The 18,625-nt window shown below is 34.3% G+C and overlaps 1 protein-coding gene across 1 annotated transcript in view; it reads left to right on the top strand.

Moving 5' to 3' along the window:
• LOC145259722 (alkyldihydroxyacetonephosphate synthase, peroxisomal-like) overlaps nucleotides 1-18,625 on the top strand; it is a 65,420-nt gene that overhangs the window by 20,912 nt on the left and 25,883 nt on the right. Inside the window, exons 5-9 of the mRNA XM_080117409.1 lie at nucleotides 2,113-2,187; nucleotides 3,213-3,284; nucleotides 5,796-5,875; nucleotides 11,070-11,150; nucleotides 15,808-15,933. Of these exons, the coding sequence (XP_079973535.1) occupies nucleotides 2,113-2,187; nucleotides 3,213-3,284; nucleotides 5,796-5,875; nucleotides 11,070-11,150; nucleotides 15,808-15,933 (434 nt within the window). The remainder of the gene's footprint in view (nucleotides 1-2,112; nucleotides 2,188-3,212; nucleotides 3,285-5,795; nucleotides 5,876-11,069; nucleotides 11,151-15,807; nucleotides 15,934-18,625) is intronic.

Below are 18,625 nucleotides of genomic sequence, written 5' to 3'. Positions count from 1 at the left end.
TGTCTAACACCCTGAAGAAGAGATAAATAAAATTAAAAATCAAGAACAATTAAAAACAAAGAATTTATCAGCTGATAAGAATTAGTTATTCAGACAATCATTAAGATTGACTATTCGGATCACATGATAAGAAATTCTCAAGCGTTTTCTTTTCACTTTTTCTTTTCTTGAAAACGTTCTGCAATTAAGTTTTAAAATTCACTTTTTAGATGTTACATCTAACGCCTCATTTAAAAATTTTTTTTTCATATTTTTGGTAAAAGAGAAACCGTCTACTTATGATGGTTTCATATTTTGAATTCAGAATTAGACAAGCAACATTAATGATAATCAGGATTGTCTGCCCCTTTTTTTTTTTTAGATCTGGTTTCTGCTGTCCATTTTAATAGATATATTTAGACATGATCAAGCAGACAAGAAAGCCATTCTTAAAATTGGGAAGTATGAGGAGGGGGACTTTCATGCTATCTGAAAGGAAGATAAGCATTGATTAAAAGGGACCATATCTTGCTTATCATCATTATCCCATCTGGAAAGCAGAAACCATGTCATAAAGAGCAGACAATCTTAACTATAATGACATAATGTTTATTAGAAAACATTCTCTAATCATTACCAGGAAGTTTTAAAGGGGAATCTTTCGGCTGGATTTATAACCCTGGAATCATACTGGAGCTGAAATTGAACTCGTTATGTTTACAAAACAAGAACTGCTGGGTTAGCATGAAAACCTCATTTATAGAGAGCACCAGCACCACCTAATGTTAGAATATTCTAGAACCTTCTCGATCTTTCTGGAAAGTTTTGGGATCTTTTGGATTTTTTAAAATCCTATTTCTTTTTCTTCGATTTTTGTAAAAAGAGTTGTTTCTGAAATGACAGATGAAACCTCCCCCCCCTCTCTCTCTCTCTCTCTCTCTCTCTAATATATATATATATATATACATATATATATTTAAATAAGGGAGTAGTCACCAACAATGTGTATTTTTTAACATTATTTTATTATTCCGTGTCTTGATTTTTCATTGAGAATTATGTTTGGATCATTGTAATAATGTTTTTAAGTCATTGAAATCGTTTACGTGCGTTTCAGACGATCTGTGATGCGTCCTCGTCAGAAATTATTTATAATATAAAGCTGAACGTCTGTGTGTGTCTGATCACGAATAGGCTCCTATATGGTTGCCTATTACAGAAAACTGATCACATAATGATAGAAGATGTATCGAGACACGGGAATGGGTATGTTTGATCTGGCATAATGAGGATTCATTAAAATTGTGGGGTGGTCCACAAGGTATGGAAATAAAAAAATTTAAAAATTAAAACAAAACGTTTAGAAGTGTTTTTGATATAGATGTACATAATAATACTTTGATAAGTATGTTTTAACTTAAATAGGGATGGTATAATAAAATTGTGGGGTCTGCGTTCGCGCCTGGCCTCCATAGAATGGAAATAGGCACAAACTTTAATAAAGACTTTTCATATCTATCTGTGTAAGTATACTTTGGTAATTATGTTTCAGTTTGAAGAAATATGGTATAATAAAATTATGGGGTGTTTGTTCACGCCTGACCTCCATAGAATGGAAGTATGTCACAAAGTTTAACAAGGTTTTTTTAATAAAGATCCACAGAATATTGTGATAAGTGTTTCAGTGTGAACAGGTATGGTATAATAAATTATGGGGTTTATCTATTTTATTTTTACTTTCATCATATTTTGCTTTGGTTTTGATACCCCCAAATTTGAAGCTATCTCTTTACGACCCTTGCTTTTCATAACCTATCATACTTTCATAAATCAGAGTCCATTTTCTGTAGGCTGTTTTTGAACCCAGTCAACGACGAGTACTTTTGCTAGTATATATATATAGAGAGAGAAGATAAATTAAGCCCTGATGATACAGCTAATGGGAACAATTCTACAACATAGAAGTATTATAACTCCTGCAATGGTGACGCTCGACATGATATGGGTAAATTATTTTATGTTCATTATTAGAGTCAAAGTGAACATAATTTTTTTTTGGTTTTCAGTTCAATTAATAAAAATTTGAATTAAAATGATTCAAACAATTTTTTTTTTTTTTTTTTTTTTTTACAGGTCATACGCTCCATGAAGTTTTTGTCTTGAGAGAAGGAAAATTTGAAAGAATTCCTGATCTTGTAGTTTGGCCAAGTAAGGATTTAATTTTTGTTTTTACTTTAATCTTTTTCAAAAATGTTTATGATTTTTTTTTCAAAATTCGCTATACTTTATAAGATCCTTTTTAACATTACTGGTGCTACCAGATAAGACTTTTCAAAACCCAATCATGTTCTGCAAAGTCAAATCAACAGCAACAATTTTCCTATACAAAAAAAAACAAAAAAACTATTCATAAATATTTGAAGATATAAAGAACTTCAAGTTTAAAAACTTTTTCCAAAATTACTGGATTCAGCATTAAATAATCTGAAAAGGGTTGATGTGCCGTAAAACCACCAAAATAACCAAACCAAAAAGCTTGATTTCACCTCAAGCATGTCATATTGCCACTGTAAATCTAAGGGACTTTTGTGAGTACGAGCCCGGATTTTTAGGGGGATTTTTATTGGAGAGTTACAAGGCTACTAAAAGTGAACCGAAGTTCCACTTTCTATTCTCCTGATTTGCTGGCAACAAAAAATAAAATCGTCAACAATTTTCTATTTTTGATAACAAAACAGTTCACTTTGGAAATGGCGCAGAACTTGCATCAAGCAACTAACAGACGACTCGCAGTACATCTATGAAGACTTATCCGTATGATAGAAGATATAGTGTAAAAAAACTCTGGATGATGATGATGATGATGTTAAGGGTTTATATTCTTCAAAATTGTTCCATGGCAATCGTCTTTTACTCAAATTAGAACCTTTGTTTATTTTATACTATTTTAAAAGATTAATTTTCATTTACTTTAGCCAGAATGGTTCACTAATGGGCTGAAAGACTGAATGTCTAATTCTTGGTAAATTCATACCAACAACTTAAAAACAAGGATACTTGACATCCAAACACTCAGCATTATAACGTGTAGATCAAAAGTTAGTGGGGTAATCCAGGAAAAGGAGTAGCACCCTCTATATAGTAGTCAAGAAAAAAAGAGCCATTGTGTCACCCTTGACTATAGCCAACCTACTTTAATTAACTTTAAATCTTTGGATTTTTCTTTTTTTCAGCCTGTCATAATGATGTCGTAAAGATTGTTGAATTGGCCTGTCAACATAATGCAATGCTTATACCATTTGGAGGCAAGTCTTTTTAATTCTTTCAATTCTCAGATTTTATTATAAACATTTGACTTTTCTTGTAAGTTTCACAATAGACTTGTAGGACCTATATAAATGAACACTGTAACTTTTAAAACATGAGTAGGGTTACCCCGCATTGCCTGAGTTAAAAAGTTTAACATATTTCTATTAAACCTTATATCTCTCTACCTCTGTCTGTCTCTCTATCGTTCACTCTTTTCTCCTCCCATGTTTTACACCTCCCTCTCCACAATTACCTCTTTCTCCTCTGCCTATTCCTCTCTAACTCGACAGATGCACACAGGCAACTCTTCTTTACATAATAGCTTCCTCAAATAATGAGTCGGCATTCCTTTTCCAAATTAGTATATAATAACGTTGTAACACTGAAAAATGAACCCTGTCTGACTGGTTGATCCCCAGAGAATTAATATTTTTTTCTAAATTTTAGATATTATTTATCCAGGGTAATGCGGATGATAAAGAATATACCAACTTTATGCATTTTTGTTTCGTAGTTTTTTACTTCCAGCTAAACAATACAAACATACACCCATACAACTGAACATCTATAGAATGACAACATCAATATATTACATATGAATGAGTCCTCTGTGGAATTTCCACAGATCCTGCTAGTCTGATATAATTAAAGAAAATTAAATTTTATATTAATGTCACTTATTTTTTTTAACGAGTTTTACAATGAATCAAAAAAACAATTTCATGTGATGTTGCGGCAATTCATATGCTCTTATTTTCTGTTACTGAAAATATTGCTCAAACTTTGAAATTTTTAGATGAGCATTATTTGTATTACTGTTGTCATCTTGAGTGTTATTCTCACGTTTTGTCCAGAAATATTTATGTCGAACTCGGGTAATCTTTCTGTCAAACTGTAAGGGAAAAATCTGCAGCGATAATTAGTAAGATTGTACGTCTAAAACAAAAATATGTTCAAGGAGCCAACCCAAAATTCATGTTAAAATTGTCTGCAAGAAATTGTGGCATAAAAATTCAGTTGTAAATGATACTTTTCTAGAGGTTGAAAGTTCAATCTGCAGTGTTAACAATACAAAGAATATAATTGCGAATTATTTAAGACTAGCCGGGGTGCCCAGCATTGCCTGGCTGTTTGTAGGTGCATGATTAGCAAAAAGAAAAAAAAAGTGGTAATAGGCAGGCAGGCTTCAACCAGTACTGCGAAGGAGGAAAAGAATGTGAAAATAAAATGTGATGTTTTGTCGTTGCATCCATCGCCAAACCAGAAGCAGTGAAGGTTTAAATTAAGGCTAGTCAATCGAAAAGAGGGGATGACTTTCGAAAATATTGGCAAAAAAAGCGACCCCTTCCTATAGAAAAGTGTCCAGTTGAGAGTGAAGAAATTAATGTTTTTAACCAATTTTTTGATATTTGTCGTCTGAAGGGTTGATCTTCAAAAAGATACTGATCTCATGAAAATCCATCACCTATGTTGAAAGTTTTAGGCAGACATACAAACATACATACATACATACATTTAAACAGGCAGGTGAGAGTTATATCACAGATGTCTATTTAATCTTGGCTGACGGAACATGGATTAAATACAAGATTCCATTCAAAATTCTGTGCTGATTCCCAAATTCGACAAGTTACACCTGAAGAAAGTGAAAGATTACATTGGGCATGAATAACGCTCAAAATGAGAACAGTAGTTTGAATAATCCAAATAATCCAGACTTCTTTTTTAATAAAATACTAATAGTTAGTCTCCTTTCTGTCACTAGAAATGGTGGCAGTTGTGACTGAAGAAAAATTCAAATGTTATGGTTTGTTGGAGACGTTTGTCAATACTCCAACAATCTCTTGACATCTCTCTCTAGCAAAAATTAAGAAGCAAACAGCAGCAAAAGGAATAAAGAAAAAATGTGAAAAGGAACAAGTGAAGAAAACTAGTATATGCTTGTTTTGTTATTAAGATTGGATAAAATTCAGGGGAGAAAAAAATGACAAGATTATAGGTTATTAGCTATATCTACCTGGTGTTGCCAGGAAGTAATTTTTTTTTTTACTTTAATTTTTGTTTCTCTTTTCTTTTTTTAAACAGTACATTTTTTTTTTAACCAAATTATTTTTTTTCTGATAGGATCTTAAATGTTAAATGTAATTGTTATTGTTTGGTCATTAAATTATTAATTGAACCAAATTGTTGTAAAACTAGAACTAATTGCTGTTAAGATATAAATATTGCTTTAATCTATTTATAAAATTATTGGATATAAAAGTTTCCCAATTTTGTTATATTTTAATACAAGAAGATTTGCTATGAATTTTAAAGTCAGTTAAAAATGATTTTCTATTTGACAGTTTAAATGTTTTAAAAATCCTTTCAAATGTTGAAGAGTCACTAAATAATTAATTCTACTTTCTTTTTTTAACTATTAACTAAAGATTAAGATTAATCCTGAGACGTCTCCGTAATAGTTGTGTATGAATCTATTAAAACGCCCCTTTGTTAATTTCTCACAGGTGGAACAAGCGTCTCTGGAGCGTTGGAGTGTCCGACTTCGGAGCAGCGGATGATTATTTCTGTTGATACTTCATTAATGGTGAGTTTTACATTTTTACACGAACCTGATGTTGTGCACGAAAATCTCACAAAGGAACAAAAAAAGCAAAAAAAAATTCCACTCTTTTTTTTTTTTTTTTTTTTTTTTAGTTGAAATAAAAGGCATTTATTCATGGTACTTTCCAAACTACACCTGCATCTTGGTTTTACAAGTCTCTTTGTTCGCAATATGGTTAATAAAACTCTGCCGTGTCGAACGCATGCTGTTTCTATTCCCACATCAACACTTCTCCAGTTCAGTTGTCGCCATACAGGTTTTTCAAGTCTCTCTTGCTGGCACGTGCTTCACCTTGCTGTCGCCACCCACGTGGTTCCAAATCTCTCTCCACTTTTCCTTTCTTTCTCTTCCTTCACTTGGACATCACCTCGCACTATGGCTTGGTCATTTACTGCTCTTGCTACATATGCCTTTCTGGCTTTGTTACACATAGCCACCAACCCTAATGTTATGTGTCTTTTCTTTTTTTTTTTTTTTTTACAAGGTAGTCACCTTTATCAAGGCCCAGAAGCCACTCGGAGATAAGGGTTATTGCGTGTACAGTACAGTACGTTAGTGTTGGAGATTTGATAAAGTGTCTTACTTAAGGCGGCGGTTCATCAGGAATTTGTTTACATTGGACTTTAAGACATCCAGGTTGTAGTCAGGTGGGAAACAGGCAACCGGAACAGAATTCCACAAGCGTGCACTTCTAAGAAAGAAGCTTTGTTCATGGAATCTACGGTTTGATTTTGGCACAGATAAAGAGTGGGGAAAATTTTTGACAGTGGTTTCAGCTAGGCGGGTGTTTATTGTGAAAGATTGACGAGGGGGACCAGAAATTAGAGTTCAGGCGAGCATCTGCCATGGTAGTAACGATAAAACAAAGACAGGCTCGCAATGTCTATCCTGTGGGAGAGAGGTTGCAGGGAAGAGAAAAGGGCATCCCCCACTAAGTTACGAAGCCTATTTTGTACTCTGTCAAGGCAGGATAGGCTGTTTTTAGCAGCTCCTGCCCAGATGTGGCAGCAGTACTCCATCCTTGGACATACTTGGCTTTTATACAGATAGAGAATTGCATTAGGGGTGAGATATCTTCTGGAGCGGTAGAAGGATCCTACCATTTTTCCAGCGACCTTGGCAACTGACGATGTACGTGTTCCATTTCAGGTCAGGAGTAAAGGTCAAGCCCAGAAGCTTATCAAAACATGGAGCTTCCCCTAGACGAGAGCCACCCATTTCAATTGATGCCAGATGGGGATCAGAGCGTTGATGATGTAAAGATAGGAGCTTGGTTTTAGATGCATTAAAAGTAACCAGCCACCTCCTCCCCCACTGTACCACGCGCTCAAGATCAGAGGAGAGAGAATTTGAGAAAACTTTGTCATTTATGGCCTTTGATGTGTTGCCATAGATGGTCGTGTCATCAGCATAGATGTCAATGAATGATTTAAGTATGTGTTTTGGGAGATCATTGATCTATATCAGGAAGAGAGTTGGGCTCAGGATGGACCCCTGAGGGACTCCAGCATTAATATTGAGGGCCTCTGATTTCTGCCCATCGACCACTACTCTTATGAGCTTATCGGAGAGAAATGATTTAATGATCGAGAGAACATTTCCAGTTATACTGTAGCTGGAAATCTTGTGAAGTAGGCCCTTATGCCATACCTTATCGAAGGCCTTTGATATGTCAAGTGCAATTGCCCTAGAGAGGAAACCTTTGTCAAGAGATTCGCTAATCCTATGAGATATAACCGTTAGCACATCTGCTGTAAATCTGGCAGAATGGAAACCATATTGCATGTCACTAAGAAGGTTATTTCTGTTGAGGTGATTAACTACTTCTCTATTTAATATGGATTCCAGCAGCTTACTCAGGACACACAGGAGACCTATTGGTCTTTACTGAGAGGGAGATGACTTATCACCTGAATTCTTAAATACAAGGCATACTGATGAGGTTTTCCAGGGTGTTGGGAAGCACTTCTCTTTAAGGCAACGCTTAAAAAGTTTTGTAAGTATGGGGGCAAGTTCTGGTTGAAGCTTTTTCAGCACAATGATTGGAATGCCGTCAGAGCCAGTTGCTTTACTGGGATCAAGGTTCTTGATTAACTTGGCGACCTCACGCACATATATTTGTATGTTGCAGAGCGTGTTGTCCGTTATAGGAGGGAATACGGGGAGTTGATGGCCTTCGTCGCATAGGGTAGAATTACCTACAAAGTTCTTGGCAAATAGTTTGACCTTATCTGATGCTGACGAGATGACCTCAGGTCCATTGATGATAGTTGGGATAGAATGCACGCTTCTGTTAAGGATCCTGTTTGCTATTTACCAAAACTGATGGGAACCAGGCCGCTGCTCAACTACTTTGGATTTAATGGACTGAGCATATAGCTCTCTTGCATTTTGTATTACTCTTTTGCAGTGGTTGCTGGCAGTTCTGAAGGCAGCCTTAGTCTCAGTGCATCTATTACGTTGGTAGCTATGGAAAAAGTGATTTCTGTGCACGATGGCAGCAGCACATTCTGGGGAGAACCATGACTGGCTGTCAGGTTTTTGTTTGAATTTTTGGATGGTATGAATCGGTCTATGCCTACAATTAGCGATTCGGTCAGGTCTAATACTATGGAGGACACATCCTTTTTAAACATGTAATGCAGGGGTAGATCAGGTAAGTGTACGGTGGCTATCCCAGTCAGCGGTAGAGTATCGATATACAGTACGGTGGAGAAGTACATCTGAAGACATATTGCATTTCGTTTTTATCTTAACTGATACAACCGAGTGGTCAGAAGATCCCAAAAGAGACAGAATGGAACTTGAACATGAAGATAGTGCTGTGGGATTGTTTGATTAGCATACAAAGAACATTTTAAATCTTAACAGATAATGGTTAGAAATTAAAAGTTTGTTTTCCAGGGCTGCGTATTCGATTGGTTCAGACAATGCAAATTGACCAACAATATTCTTGGCTCAATAGCGACATGCTCTTCAATATCTTATTTTTACAGCACTGTAAAATTACAAATCCCCATTGCCTGCTCCCCAGAGGGATCCCCCCCCCCAGCCTTGAGCCCCTGGAGGGGCATAGGCCATCCACAACTTTGTAGATGCTATTGTAGCAAGGAGCTCTTTTTTCGGGGTGAAGGTGCTGGCCCACGCCCAAGCTTCCCAGAAGATACATACAGCGCCTAGTCTTCCCAAATGGTCACCCATCTGGTAATGGCCAGGCTCAATGTTGCTTAACTTCAGTAATCTGGCAAGAACTGGTGATTGTGCCATACTCCTCAGAGAGATGGATAAAAAAAAAAAAACAGAGTTCCCAAAACAGACAACCGACTCCTTTCAGTTCATTGGCCAAAGAGGAAGATTTTTTTTTCTTTTAACCATGTCTCATTTCGGATTTCTCGTCCATGATGCCATATCTTGACACTTAACTTTAACTGTAATGGAATTTTCCTCTCTACTTATCACTTTAACCTAATGTGGAAAATATTGTTTTTAAGCATAATTTTAGACACATCCCATCCAATATCACCACATATGTTCATAATAATCTTCGTTACATAGATCTGTATTTGGATTATTCAAACTACTATCTTGAGTGTTATTTTCACGACATTTCGGTTGATGTAACCTCCAAGCTTCTTCAGGTGCATCTTGTTGAACTGTGAATTCTTTCTGTCAAACTCTGGGAATCTGCACAGAATTTTAAACAGAATCCTTTATTTAATCCACATGGATAGCATGTTCTCATTCCATCGGCCATGACTAGGTAGAATTCTTAAGTAATACACAATTATATTCTTAGTATTGCCTGCACTGAGGTTTGAACCTTCAACCTCCAGAATAGTGTCACTTAGATGAGAACAGTAGTCTGAGTAATCCAAATAATACAAATTATCAATCCTCATCTAAAAAATTCAGAAACATAAGCTAAACTGTTTTTTTCTATGAAAGCGAGTATTTTTATATATAAAGGTTAATTGTCTGTCTGTGTGAATGTATGTTCAGCTAAAAGTGAAAAAATACCAAACAAACATCCACAAAGTTGGTATTTTCTGGATGAATAATATCTATAATTAAAAAGAAAGGTAAGTATTCATTCTTTAATAGTCAACTGGGTTGGGTTTCGTCAGATAGGGTTGGCTTTTAAGTCATTTTATGTACTTAAGCAGAAGTAACTGATTTTTTTAATCAATGAGTTCATTCCCATGTACCAACTCATTCCTCGAGAAATCTATATACATGAGAGTATTGTGTGTGTGTGTGTGCGTGTGAGAAAAATGGGCTTGATGGAGAAGGAAGAGGAAAGGGGAAAAGAGAGAAAAATAGAGGGAGAAGTACAGAGGTAGTATTTTTTAATAGAAATGTTTTGCTTTTGCTCTGGGCAATGCTGTGTAGCTTTGCTAGTTTCTTCTAAATTACACTCTTGAATTAACAAAAATTTTATGACTGTAAACTGCATGTAGATAATGGCTGATATAGCAAAAGTGAATAATGTGATGCTATCAATGCCCCCCCCCCTACCAAAGTGTGAGGAAGCAGGTGAAAAAAACACAAAGAAATATAACAAAAGAAAGAGGAAATGGGTTTATCGTTACAATGGAAAGAAAATTGTTTGCAAATGCACACAAAGGTGAGCTGATGTGGAGCTGTAATCAAGGTGTGGCAGATTAGATTTAAGGACAGTGTCCAGTTAATGATAGTTATGTATTTGACATGCTCAAAAGTAAATCGTTGCTTGGATCATGTCCAAAGAGCTTTGGGAGATCGAGATGAGGTGACGGTAACTCACAAACTCGATCTCAACAGAAAAATTAAGATATGGACGTTAGCGCTTAAAGGGTAGCTTCCCACCATGGTGTCCCACACACACACTCAGAGTGCAACTAATATTTAGAGAAAGTGTCAGTCTGTGTTTTTCTTTTGAATTGATTGATTTAATTTTTTTTTCACTTGTAAACCAGTAAACCTCTTCAACAGTCACCAATATGTGGGAGACTACACGACCAGAACGGGAAAAGATGAAAGAAAATAAATTTCCAGCGCACAGCGGGAAGGTTAGTTATTGTTGTCGAGCAGATGGGGAGAAGGACACGTGGTTTTGTTACAGTAATTTTAGATATTCAAAAGCATGATTGGTTTTAAATGAGAAATAATTCCTTTTTTCTTTTTTGTTTTCTTTCAGAATAAGATTTTATGGGTTGATGATCAGAATCTCACAGTTTGCGCTGAATCTGGAATCATAGGTCAAGACCTTGAACGAAGGGTGAGTGTTTTTTAATTTTCACACGTTTAAAAATTAATTATTATTCACGTCTTACTGATTTTTTTATATATCTATATATATATATAAATGAACGTGTCTGTGTGTCTACATTTCCCTATGCAATAACTCTGTCAATTTTCAATCTATAGACTCGAAATTTAATATACAAGGATATGGATCTAACTTAATAACTTGATTTGAGCCCAAAACAATAAACGTTAAGAGGTCATAATAGGGTTCAAAATTATAAAAAATTGACTACTTTTTTTTTTTGCTCAACATACACCTCCAAACACCTGGGCAATGCCAGGCGTAAATGCTAGTATATATATAAAAGTGATCATGTCTGTGCATGTACATTTCCCTATGCAATAACTCTGTCAATTTTCAGTCTACAGACTCAAAATTTGATATACAGGGTACTGAGATTTGGTAAAATCTTTGTAATATGTTTTCGACCAGAAATTTGGCTGTTAAGGGGTCAAAGTTCAACGATTTGACCTTTGAGAACTCTACCAAACCCCTCCGCCAATTTTGGATCTAAACACTTGAAATTTTAGATATAGGTTCCTTGGATATGGATCTAACTTAATAACTTAATTTGAACTCAAAACAATAAATGTTAAGGGGTCATAATAGGGGTCAAAGTTAAAACAATTGACCGCTTTTTTTATTATTTTTGCTCAACATACACCTCCAAACACCCGGGCAACGCCAGGCTGAAATGCTAGTATATATATATAAAAATGCTACTCATGAAATTGTTAATAAAATTCGCAATTGTTTCTCCAATCCAATTCAGGAAAGAATTAACTTTCTTTAATTCTTTTATTAAAAAATAAAAATTAAAAGCGAATCTCAACTAAAAAGTGTAAAATTCATAGCCATATAAGTACCAAAAACTAAAATAGTTTTTTTCCGAATTAAGGAGAATAGAAAGTAAATCTTGGATTTACTTTTGGTGGCCACGTAACTCTAACTTCCTTTATTTTGTCCTTTAGTCCTCACATTCTATGAGCGATGTTTCTAACAAAGGAGGAAGAATTGCTGTTTTCTAAGTCATAATCTATCCCTCTAGCACTTACCATTGGCTAGTTTTTTTTTACCTTGAAGCAGTATTTCTTTTTCTTAGCTTTTTACATCAAGTGACTTCATGCCTTGTCTGGAGTGATTGCTATTAAAAAAAAATTCAACCACATCTTTAGGCAGTGCCTGACTTTATTTATTTGCAGACTATTATCCTTATCTTTATAGTTGTTGTCATCTCGCCACGTTTCGGCTAACTATTCCTCTGGCCTTTGTCATATTGTTAACCGCGACAGGATAAGAATGCTGAATCCTTAACTGTATCTTCAGTAATTACTGCCTTCCATAGTTGTTTTCGTCTCACCACGTTTTGGCCAACTAATCCTCTGACTTGTCCTCCAATTTTCAGTCCTAAATGTCCAGCAGTCTTTGATCGCAATTCAATAATAATCACACTTGAATACAACGTGCACAGTTATCAGTAATTGACAAACTTCTTTCTTGGCACTGCATTCGTTTTGGCTGTGATGGCCGTCTATCAAGAATAACCCTAACCCGATGGCCGTCTATCAAGAATAGTTTGTGGATTGGTTTTATATCGATTGTCTTTGCTATAATCTCACACATAAAAAATTTGAGGGCTTAAGATTCAATGATGGTACCACCTACTGATAAGGTGATGATCAAAGTGACCCCCATTTTGAATGGTAACGAATGTAAAACTAAGCAATCTCCTTCATGTTGTAATTTAAACTGAGTTTATTTTGGCCCTAAATCAAAGTAAACATAATTTTATTCCAGGTGAGGTTCGAACTCACAGACTCTGTATTTATGAACGGTGTTAAGCGATTGAACCATGAGGCATGTACAATATAATAACGTTATTAGTCTAATATTTGAAACCGTCTTTCTTTCTCCATCTCGCTCTCATCATGATTATCAATTTAACGCCCATTTTACATGCTGGCATGTGTTAAATAGCTTTTAGAAAATCATTTCCTAACTAATCTATCTCTAGTCAGGTCTTTTTTTTTATCCCTCTTTCTTTCAAGTCCGTTTTACTTGGCTTTCCCCTATGAACCGAACCTGCTACCTCAACTGTTCTAAATTTACTAACCCAAGAACTTGCATCCATTCTTTCAAGTTGGCTATACCATTGTTCTGCACACATCTCCTTATATTGTCCAGCTTCTCTCAAGAAAAGAAACCCCATATATGGAGTATTGTTGTCACATTTTGGCTGGTGCATCTGCTGCTAGTCTCTCGCTCCTAGGCAAGGTTCCAAAGAGTCGCCAATCTGATAGGCCCTGAACTGACATCTAAGCTTCAGCCTCTGTCCCATCGACAAAACGTTGCATCCCTCTGCCTGTTCTACAAGTATTTTAATGGTGAATGCTCTGACGAACTGCAGACACTTGTGCCCCCACGACGTAGACACCCTCGACAAACTCGACAGGCAGCTAAATCCCACCCCCACACAGTATAGATCCCTAGATGTAAAAGATCTTTCTACTCCAGTAGTTTCTTCCCCAGAACCGCTAGACTCTGGAATTCCATTCCAGGTCCCTGCTTCCCTAACTGTACTGACATGCAGAAGTTCAAGTGTAACGTGAACCGACATCTTGCTGCCCAAATCCCAACATAGTGCCCCAGCAGTAGCTGCCCCTGATAGTAGCCCCCTACACCAAAGTGACAATGTGCCTTGTTTGGGGTGAAAATGTAATAAAAAAAAATTTAAAAAAAAAAAACCGAGAGGAAAGAAGCAAAAAGACATGACTGAAAAGTATACAAAAAAAATTAACAAAATTATACAGATAAACATAACACAATTTATCTTTATTTGCACTTTTAATAACATTTTTAAAAATAAGTCTTTTTTTTTTAATTTTGTATAAGAAATATAAGATTATCAAATTATAAAAATAAGCTTTTTTTTTTAATTTTATGTTATTTTTCATTTTAAAAAGTAAGTTTTTTATTTGAATTAATATAATAAACATGTTTATGAAAGTATAAAAATAAAATTATTGAAATCAAAATGGCAAAATTTCAAACATCATAAAAAAAAACGTATCCAATACATAATATTCCCAAAATAGTTGACTTTAATTCTCTGCTGCCACAGGCATTCTTGCAGATGAAAAAGACTAATTGTGTTATTTTTATCTGTATAATTTTTGGTAATTTTTGTTGTATATTTTTCAGTACTGTCTTTTTCTTACATTTTATTTCAATAGAAATACTGAAAAACAATAAAAATGAAGGAACTTATTTGGCTTGTCACTGCTTCCAGTAGCTGCAATGCCAGAAATTAAGAAGTATGTTAGTTGACTAGAACCAAAAGACCATTTGTGCTTTTTTTGTTTTTGTTTTTTTTTCAGCCATGGATTTACTGCTGTCATCTTGATCATTTGCATCCATTTAAAAAATATTCCTGGGTGGATAAATTATTTTTGGAAAGAAATTAAATCCAAATTCATTTTCTTCTTGTTGAAACCATAGAATTAGAATTAAAAAAAAATAAAAAAATGATTTGGTAAGAAGGATGCTATTAACCATAAAAGTTCAAGAAACACACTTTGTCTTTTCTTTTTGTATTAGATGAATTAAAAATGGAAAAGGAAGATCCTATTACTCAACGTTTTGCCCAACTGTTTCATAGGCTTTTTCAAGAGCAAAGAAATGAGATAAAATGGGGTCATGTATCATTTTAAGTCATTTTTTATTTTGCTCTTGAAAAGGCCCACAAAGCAGGTGAAATGTTAAGCAATTGGGTCTTCCTTTTCCATTTTTATTTCATACTGTTGTTGGATTGTTTTATCCTTGTATTATCATATCTCTATCTACTATTCTTATATAAAAGGAACCTTGTGTGTCTGTGTGTGAGTTTGTTCCCTATGGACTCCTAAGTGGCTGACCTAATGTTTTACAAATTTCACAAAAATGTACTTTATATGCCTGGCAGTGTTCTTAGATAGGTTTTGTATCAGAATGTCTTCAAGAAGTATCGTTAATCGGAAAAATCCGATGAAAGAAGGAACAGGTGATTTTGGCCAAAGTTAACACCTTACACTATCTAGCATCACAAGTGTGTTTGAGAAATTTTATTACCACACAAGCCAAAAGGCCCGACATATCACATCAACAGTAGGTTCTTTGATATAACAGAGGCACATTCGAAATGAAGAGCATAATTCTGTTTAGAGCATAATCAAACCATGATATTTGACTTTTGTATTTTAAACTTTAATTCAAGTTACTATATACAAATAATTTTATAAAATCAATAGTAAGTTCTCTACAGTGCAATTTAGACTACAATGTATTGTTGACTAAGTCACTGAGGGGAGGCATGTGAAGTTTCCTCCCGGTGCAACATGATGGATACTCAACTAGAGCAGGTAATCAATTGATTTGATTGAAAAATGGGCAATTTCATCGATTTCGATCACAATCAAATATGGGAGTGTGAAACATTCGTTGCTCCTCATTCAATCCCGGGCAACATCAGGTTTCCCTGCTAGTATTAGATAAATTCGGTATAAGACAACAGTCCACAACATTGTCTCTTACTTACACTTGTGATGGTTCTATTTTTATTTTATTTGAATAATTTTTTTTTTTTTTTCAGTTATCTGAAAAAGGTTATTGCACCGGACACGAACCAGATTCTATGGAGTTCAGCTCTTTGGGCGGATGGGTTGCCACAAGAGCTTCTGGAATGAAGAAAAACATTTATGGAAATATTGAAGATCTGGTTTGTATTAAATTTGTTACAAGTTATTATTTTCATTTCTAACTCAACCTTGATTTTTTTTTTTTAAACTTGTTAAGACACATATGTGAGTAGCATTTATTGGGGAGGGGGGGGGTCACCAGTTTGTCAGGTAGTACACGTCCTAAGCTGACGATCAAAAATGGAAAACCCAAAAATAGTTTTATGAAAGTGAACAATAATTCATTATTTGTGAAATGTACAAACTTGCCATGAAGAAACCGTTCTAATAGGCAAAACGTACTATAACCAAACAGAAATAAGTCTAAATAAGACCTAATTACTTATATTATCCAGTTTCTATAAATAAACATATTTAATTTAATTCAAAAATATTATATTTATAACAAAAAACAATTCTGCAAATAAGCATATTTGATTTATTTTAAAAAATCTATTTATAACAAAAAATCTCTAAATATACATGATTGATTTATTTTAAAAATATTATGTTTATGGCAAAACGTTTTTGTAAATAAATATATTTGATTTATTTTTAAAATATATTTATAACAAAAAATGTCTGTAAATAAATATATTTGATTTATTTTTAAAATATATTTATAACAAAAAGTTTCTGTAAATGAACATATTTGATTTATTCAAAAAATATATTCACAGCAAAAAAATTCCTGTAAATAAACATTTGATTTATTTTGAAAATATATTCCTAACAAAAAATGTCTATAAATAAATATATTTGATTTATTTTGAAAATATATTTATAACAAAAAATGTCTGTAAATAAATATATTTGATTTATTTTTAAAATATATTTATAACAAAAAGTTTCTGTAAATGAACATATTTGATTTATTTAAAAAATATATTCACAGCAAAAAATTCCTGTAAATAAACATTTGATTTATTTTGAAAATATATTCCTAACAAAAAATGTTTGTAAATAAATATATTTGATTTATTTTGAAAATATATTTATAACAAAAAAACTTCTGTAAATGAACATATTTGATTTATCTAAAAAAAATATTCATAGCAAAGCAATTCCTGTAAATACACATTTAATTTATTTTAAAAATATTTAAAAAAAAAAAAAAAAAATTCTGCAAATGAACATATTTTTAAAATATTATATTTATGACAAAGAAGGTTTCAATGAAAATAATCAGTTTTCAAATATTCTTGTGTGTTGACCTACATTTTCGTTGGGGTCTTCAAATTAAGCTACATTGTTTAGTGTACGCACGCCACTTTACAAACAAGGAAGTCGTTTCTTAGCGTAAATATGCAACAATTCTGTACAGATTTTTGTGATTTTTAGTTTTAATATTTTTTTTTTTTTTTTTTTTTTTTTTACACAGTGATCACCACTTATCAAGGCCCGGAAGCCACTCAGGGATAAGGGTTATTGCAAGTACATTACGTTAGTGTGGAGATTTGATGGAGTGTTTACTTAAGGGGGCGGTTCATTAGGAATTTGTTAACATTAGACTTGAAGACATCCAAGTTGTAGTCCGGAGGGAAGCAGGCAGACGGAACAGAGTTCCACAGGTGTGCAGTTCTAAGAAAGAAGCTTTGTTCATGGAATCCGCGTTTTGATTTAGGCACAGATATAGAGTGGGGGAAATTTTTCACAGTGGATTCAGCTAGACAGGTGTTTTTCGTGAAAGATTAGCGAGGGGGGACCAGGGATTGGAGTTCAGACGAGCACCTGCCATGAAAATAACGATAAAACAAGGATAGACTCGCAACGTCTCTTCTGTGGGAGAGGGGTTGCAGGGTAGAGAAAAGGACATCCCCCACTAAGCCACGAAGTCTATTTTGTACTCTGTCAAGGCATGATAGGCTGTTTTTGGCAGCTCCTGCCCAGATATGGCAACAGTATTCCATCCATATTTAAAATGATTAATTCTTATTACAAGTGTCATAAACTTGTTAGCATGATTGAAATTAATAGCACAAATATTCTCTATCACTTTTTTTTTATTTTGAGTCAATACTATTTATGCACGACAAATTAAGGCTTCTGCTGATTTTTTTTTATTCATGTGATATTTAAGCACATCACTTAGACAACCTGGGATTCTTATGTGAAGAACAATAAGAAGCAACCAATTTTAATTTCGATGGACTACTCTCTTCCTGATCATCAATGATCTCCCAAATCACATTCTTAGATCGTCCGTAGACATTTATGCAGATGACAGCAGAATCTATGGCAACACTTCAAAGGCTAGCAATGAACAAGACCTTTCTGATTTTCTTTCTTCTGATCTTGAGAACGTGGTGCAATGGGGAAAAAGGTGGTTGGTTAATTTTAATGTGTCAAAAACCAAGCTTCTCTCCTTATATCATAATTGCTCTAACCTCCATCATACACCAATTGAAATGAACGGCTCTCGTCTTGGTTGGTTGGTTGTTTTTGTTTTACGGCATATCAACCCTTTTCAGGTTATTTAATGCTGAATCCAGTGATTTTGAAGAACAATTTTTTAATAGAATATATTTGTTTTGTTTTTTTAAGTCAGTTTCTATTTAACCCATAGTTGGGACCCTAACAGGTACTACCAGTCCGGGTCAGAGTGAGCCTGGGAGCAAAGGCAATTAAAGGGTGACTCCATACTCCCCAAAGGCTGCAAACTGAGCCCTCTCGACGAAGCTTCTGAGACTGGCCTTTGCTTCTGATCTGAAATGAAACACGTACATCAAATCT

Source organism: Euprymna scolopes, chromosome 35 (genome assembly GCF_053919585.1).
Source record: "Euprymna scolopes isolate OS-2025 chromosome 35, ASM5391958v1, whole genome shotgun sequence".
Lineage (NCBI taxonomy): Eukaryota > Metazoa > Mollusca > Cephalopoda > Sepiida > Sepiolidae > Euprymna > Euprymna scolopes.
This window is presented reverse-complemented; position numbering and strand designations above follow the sequence as displayed.